At 48.0% G+C, this 6,886-nt stretch overlaps 1 protein-coding gene across 1 annotated transcript in view; it reads right to left on the reverse strand.

Annotated features, from left to right (window-relative positions):
* The window catches only part of LOC109879793 (calcineurin subunit B type 1-like), a 56,583-nt gene extending 49,968 nt beyond the window's left edge, over nt 1-6,615 (reverse strand). Inside the window, exon 1 of the mRNA XM_031804810.1 lies at nt 6,368-6,615. Within this exon, the coding sequence (XP_031660670.1) occupies nt 6,368-6,370 (3 nt within the window). The 5' untranslated portion in view covers nt 6,371-6,615. The remainder of the gene's footprint in view (nt 1-6,367) is intronic.
* Between the last annotated feature and the right edge of the window lie 271 nt (nt 6,616-6,886).

Consider the following 6,886-nt stretch of genomic DNA (forward strand, 5'->3'; position numbering starts at 1 on the left):
CCACTAATTTGTCTTCTGACCAATCAGATCAGATCTTTTGCCACTAATTTGTCTTCTGACCAATCAGATCAGATCTTTTGACCGTAATTGGGCATAAGATCTGGATTGGGCTGCCTGTGTAAACCCAGTCATAGAGGTTTCAGTCTTGACTATTAGGAGAAGCCCTACTTGAGATCAAATGGTAACGTTTTGCTGGTCCTGTGAGGCTGAGTTGGTAATGTTTTGGTGGTCCTGTGTAGCTGAGTTGGTAATGTTTTGCTGGTCCTGTGTAGCTGAGTTGGTAATGTTTTGCTGGTCCTGTGTAGCTGAGTTGGTAATGTTTTGCTGGTCCTGTGTAGCTGAGTTGGTAATGTTTTGCTGGTCCTGTGTAGCTGAGTTGGTAATGTTTTGCTGGTCCTGTGTAGCTGAGTTGGTAATGTTTTGCTGGTCCTGTGTAGCTGAGTTGGTAATGTTTTGCTGGTCCTGTGTAGCTGAGTTGGTAACGTTTTGCTGGTCTTGTGTAGCTGAGTTGGTAACGTTTTGCTGGTCCTGTGTAGCTGAGTTGGTAATGTTTTGCTGGTCCTGTGTAGCTGAGTTGGTAATGTTTTGCTGGTCCTGTGTAGCTGAGTTGGTAACGTTTTGCTGGTCCTGTGAGGCTGAGTTGGTAATGTTTTGCTGGTCCTGTGTAGCTGAGTTGGTAACGTTTTGCTGGTCCTGTGTAGCTGAGTTGGTCATGTTTTGCTGGTCCTGTGTAGCTGAGTTGGTAAACTGGCAACACCAGGGTCGTGTGTTCGAATTCCGCTGGGGTCGCCATACTAAAATGTATGCATGGACTACTGTTCTTCACGTTGGATAAAAGTGTCTCCTAAATGGCATTATTGTTACTTCATTATAATGACTCATTGATTACAACGATTCCTGCTTGATTTGTTTTGGCAAATATGTACCATTTGCTTTCTTCACGGCATTATTTTGTTCCGTCTTGTCTCAATGCATTCTCTGTAGCAGTGCAGTCAGACCACGGTTGCTAGTATCTAAACATCAGCAGGCTAAATACTCTCACTAGCTAATCCTCTCAAGCATGTGTGTTTCGAGCAGGGGTGTCAAACCAATGCTCCTGAAGGAAGGCTGCATTTCATCCTTCTGTCTGATGTGGTACTTCTGTAGCTCATTTGATACATCATGGTGCTTGCAATGCCAGGATAGTGTGTTTGATTCCCAGGACCAGCAGTAAGTAAACATTTTACACACGCGTGGGCCCGTAAGTCACTTTGGATAGGCCTATCTGTCTGAGAGTTGTGGGTGCGTGTGGACAGACCTTGTAGGATCTGGGTGGGTGTTTTTTAATATTTTTTTTATAAAGAACAATCTGCCTGAGTGTAAATCCACAGTCTGAGGCACAGAGACTGTAAGCAGCTGGCCCTGTTTTATCTTTGGCCTGACCGTGGAGATTCTGAGATCCAGGATGGAACGGTTGAGTCCCAGTTGGACTGTTTGGCCCACATGGACTGGAGCGGATATCCTGGGTTTAGGACGAAGTGTCACGCCTTGGTCTTAGTATTTAGTGTTTTCTTTAATTATTTGTTCAGGCCAGGGTGTGACATGGGTTATTGTGTTGTCGTATTGGGGGGTTTTGTAGGCATTGGGATTGTGGTTGATTAGGGGTGTGTTCGAGTGTAGGCTTGGCTGCCTGAGGCGGTTCTCGATCAGAGTCAGGTGCTTCTCGTTGCCTCTGATTGGGAACCGTATTTAGGTAGCCTGAGTTCGCTTTGTATTTCGTGGGTGATTGTTCCTGTCTCTGTGTAGTGTTCACCAGATAGGCTGTATTAGGTTGGTGGGTGATTGTTCCTGTCTCTGTGTAGTGTTCACCAGATAGGCTGTATTAGGTTTCACGTTCCGTTTGTTGTTTTTGTATTTATAAGTTATTTCATGTATCGTCGTTTATTTCATTAAAGATCATGAGTAACCACCACGCTGCATTTCGGTCCTCTCTTTCAACAAACGAAGAACGCCGTTACAGAATCACCCACCACACACGGACCGAGCGGCGTGGTTACAGGCAGCGACCGCAGGAAAAGCGAAAGGAGGAATGGACATGGGAAGACGTATTGGATGGCAAAGGTTGTTACACTTGGGAGGAGATACTGGCTGGAAGAGATCGCCTCCCATGGGAACAGGTGGAGGCACTTAGGAGAGCAGAGGCAGCCGGAGATAAGAGCCGACGATACGAGGGAACACGGTTGGCAAGGAAACCCGAAAAGCAGCCCCAAAAATTTATTGGGGGGGGGCTCAGAGGGAGAGTGGCTGAGTCGGGTGTCAGACCTGAGCCAACTCTCCCTGCTAATCGTGAAGAGCAGTTGCAGTGGGAGAGGCTGCATCACTTGGAGAATTGGACATGGGAGGAGGAACTGGACGGAAAAGGACCCTGGGCTCAGCCTGGAGAATATCGCCGTCCCAAGGAAGAACTAGAGGCAGCACGGCGACGCGGATGGAAGCCTGAGAGTCGGCCCCAAAAATGTATTGGGGGGGGGCTTACAGGGAGTATGGCTATGCCAGGTAGGAGACCTGCGCAAACTCCCTGTGCTTACCGAGGGGCTAAAGAGACCGGGCAGGCACCGTGTTATGCTAGTGAGCGCACGGTGTCTCCAGTGCGGGTGCATAGCCCGGTACGGTTCATACCAGCCCTTCGTATTGGCCGGGCTAGAGTGGGCATCGAGCCAGGTAAGCTTGGGCAGGCTCGGTGCTCAAGAGCTCCAGTGCGCCTGCACGGTCCGGTCTATCCAGAGCCACCTCCACACACCAGTCCTCCGGTAGCAGCTCCCCGCACCAGGCTCCCTGTGCGTGCCCTCGCTCCAGTATCACCAGTGCCCGCACCACGCATCAGGCCTACAGTGCGCCTCGCCTCTCCTGCTCTGTTGGAGTCTCCCGCCTGTTCAGCACAGCCAGAGCCTTCCTTCCCTCCTGCGCTGTCGGAGTCTCCCGCCTGTTCAGCGCAGCCAGCGTTTTCCTCCTCTCCTGCGCTGTCGGAGTCTCCCGCCTGTTCAGCGCAGCCAGAGCTGTCAGTCTGCAAGGAGCTGCCAGTCTGCAAGGAGCTGCCAGTCTGCAAGGAGCTGCCAGTCTGCAGGGAGCTGCCAGTCTGCAAGGAGCTGCCAGTCTGCAAGGAGCTGTCAGTCTGCAAGGAGCTGTCAGCCTGCATGGAGCAGTCAGAGCTGTCAGTCTGCAAGGAGCTGCCAGTCTGCAAGGAGCTGCCAGTCTGCAGGGAGCTGCCAGTCTGCAGGGAGCTGTCAGTCTGCAAGGAGCGGTCAGTCTGCAAGGAGCTGTCAGTCTGCAAGGAGCTGTCAGCCTGCATGGAGCAGTCAGAGCTGTCAGTCTGCAAAGAGCTGCCAGTCTGCAAAGAGCTGCCAGTCTGCAAGGAGCTGTCAGCCTGCATGGAGCAGTCAGAGCTGTCAGTCTGCATAGAGCAGCTAGATCCGCCAGTCAACCAGAATCTTCCAGATCTGCTAGTCAACCAGAATCTTCCAGATCTGCTAGTCAACCTGAATCTTCCAGATCCGCCAGCCAGCCAGGATCTACCGGAGCCTACTACCTACCTGAGCTTCATCTCAGTACTGGGCTTCCTCTCAGTACTGGGCTTCCTCTCAGTACTGGGCTTCCCCTCAGTTCCGGGCTGCCCCTCAGTTCCGGGCTGCCCCTCAGTCCCGAGCTGCCTCAGTCCCGAGCTGCCCCTCAGTCCCGAGCTGCCCCTCAGTCCCGAGCTGCCCCTCAGTCCCGAGCTGTCCCTCAGTCCCGAGATGCCCCTCAGTCACGAGCTGCTCCTCAGTTCTGTGGGGTTCTGGGTGAGGACTATTAGGCCATGGTCGGCGGCGAGGGTGGATTATCCCAGGACGCGAAGGGGAGGAACTATGACATTTATGGAGTGGGGCCCACGTCCCGAGCCGGAGCCGCCACCATGGACAGACGCCCACCCGGACCCTCCCTATGGTTTTGAGGTGCGTCCGGGAGTCCGCACCTTGGGGGGGGGGGGGTTCTGTCACGCCCTGGTCTTAGTATTTAGTGTTTTCTTTATTATTTGTTCAGGCCAGGGTGTGACATGGGTTATTGAGTTGTCGTATTGGGGGTTTTGTAGGCATTGGGATTGTGGTTGATTAGGGGTGTGTCGAGTGTAGGCTTGGCTGCCTGAGGCGGTTCTCGATCAGAGTCAGGTGCTTCTCGTTGCCTCTGATTGGGAACCGTATTTAGGTAGCCTGAGTTCGCTTTGTATTTCGTGGGTGATTGTTCCTGTCTCTGTGTAGTGTTCACCAGATAGGCTGTAATAAGTTTCACGTTCCGTTTGTTGTTTTTGTATTTATAAGTTATTTCATGTATCGTCGTTTATTTCATTAAAGATCATGATTAACCACCACGCTGCATTTCGGTCCTCTCTTTCAACAAACGAAGAACGCCGTTACACGAAGGTCTTCAAAGCTAATTTGATCGTAGGCTGCATACACCTTTCATTGAGATTCCTGGACTGACTCAAGAGATCTACGTTTACACAACCTGATTGGTTCAAATATCAATTAAGTGGCAAAAGATCTGATCTGATTCGTAGAAAGACGCAGTTATGATAAGAGGTGGTGAATGTTTAATTAGTCTACCTGGACTCATGCAATCTTATTAGCCTATTCACAATCTAATAGACCTATTCACAATCTAATAGACCTATTCACAATCGTATTGGCCTATTCACAATCTTAATGGCCTATTCACAATCTAATAGACCTATTCACAATCTAATAGACCTAATCACAATCTAATAGGCCTATTCACAATCGTATTGGCCTATTCACAATCTAATAGACCTATTCACAATCTAATAGACCTATTCACAATCGTATTGGCCTATTCACAATCGAATAGACCTATTCACAATCTAATAGACCTATTCACAATCTAATAGACCTATTCACAATCTTATTGGCCTATTCACAATCTAATAGACCTATTCACAATCATATTGGCCTATTCACAATCTTATTGGCCTATTCACAATCTAATAGACTTATTCACAATCTAATAGACCTATTCACAATCATATTGGCCTATTCACAATCTAATAGACCTATTCACAATCTAATAGACCTTTTCAGAATCGTATTGGCCTATTCACAATCTTATTGTTCTATTCACAATCTTATAGGCCTATTCACAATCTTATAGGCCTATTCACAATTGTATTAGTTCCTTATGCTAGAAGCCATGCAACAGTTACTCTGATTGAATCCGGTGTGAGTGGGCTGGTCTGGCAGGCACCACACAGCCAGAGCCTCCAGACAGCTAGTCGGGGTGGATCATTCTCGTGCTGGTAGTTCGCCACGGCTTTTATCTGTCTTACATTAGCTAGTGCTAGCAGGAGCTCGCTCAGTCGATCTGTATGTGGGTGGTGCTTGATTGCTAGGCAGCATATGGTCCCTGTATCAGGTCATTTCTGCTGCCATGCTTTTAAGCAACAGCCTTCTGCCTTCCCTGCCCTCACTCAACGATAACTCAGAGTAGCCTCGCTGTTGTAGCCTGTTGACTGTTTTACACGTCTACCAATAGGGAATAGGTCTTATTCCATAACAGAAATGTGCTATCTATGTATTTAACCTAGGCCTATGGATGACAAGGCAATTAAATATGAAGAATGGTTTGTACGTCATAGAATTATGTATGTGTCTACGCTTGGCTTAGACATTAATTATTAGCTAGCATATGACAGTAGCTACCTTGTAGTCTTGATTTTTTTTGTTAAATAACGAAATGATACAATGTAGCAACACGACATGAAAGAGGGTGATAACAGTGTTGTAACATGTAGGCTACACGCTTCGGAGGGGGGGTCTTTGCTCATCACCCCTCCTTGATTTGGTCACGTCTAGTCCAGCTTGTTAAATGCAACGTATACACCATGTAACGTTAGTCTTATTTATAAAGCAGATTCGACTTTTAGGGCAGGGTCGGACATCAGTGAAATTAGCCACTCACGGACATGGGAAACGTCAAAGTAACATGTTCATCTCCTAGTGTCGCACATTGGTTTTAAACTTTGTTGTTGTGATGTTGCCTTTGATCTATCGCAGGATAAAGTTGGGTTTAGAGTGTAAGCAGGGTTACGACTAGAAAGGGAAGATATCGGCCATAGCATTGGCCAATATACAGAGGCAACATTGGCAAGAAAACCGTTTCCTCCTTCATTACGAGGGAGGTACGGTTTCTTTACTCTGTGACACATATATAACACGGTAATAACACGACAAAACTGTACAAACCCCGGCTATAGTTCATACAAATTCAGGCATGTTACCATAGTCACTGTGTTTATCTTTTGGTTGGTGGGTGAAAATAAGAGTGGCGACAGTTTGCTTACCATCTTGCCGGTTGGATGATGAAATAGGTTGACCAGGAAATGAGGACTCCGGGAGAAAAAACGATATAAAAAGGGGGTCTCGCTATTACAAAAACACGGTGCTAGTGATATTCAGGTTCTTGTTTTTTGACTCAACTCTCTTTTTAACGTCGGTTTCACTGCAGTGGCACAGGGAGACCCATAGGGCGGGGTCAGTATCGCCGAGGAGGGACAAGAGATGTGTGGAGAGGAGACAGCAAGTAGCCTACATTTCAAGATAAAAGTCCCTCCTCTGCGTTACATAATAACTTGTTTGTTTCCTTACCTTTATAGCAGCTAATGGCAAATGCCATTTGCCACTGTAGCACCCACATTAGAAGAAGACAAGGTTGGCCGTGGAGCAGTTTAAAGGGAAGTGCCTTGTTCAAGGGCACAATGGCATTGGACAGCTCACATGCACATCCCCGACAGAATTTCCCCGACAGATTCATCCCGCTTGAGCATTAGGTGAAACAGAGAACTTTTATTTTCAAGATCTCG

Source organism: Oncorhynchus kisutch, linkage group LG25 (genome assembly GCF_002021735.2).
Source record: "Oncorhynchus kisutch isolate 150728-3 linkage group LG25, Okis_V2, whole genome shotgun sequence".
Classification (NCBI taxonomy): Eukaryota; Metazoa; Chordata; class Actinopteri; order Salmoniformes; family Salmonidae; genus Oncorhynchus; species Oncorhynchus kisutch.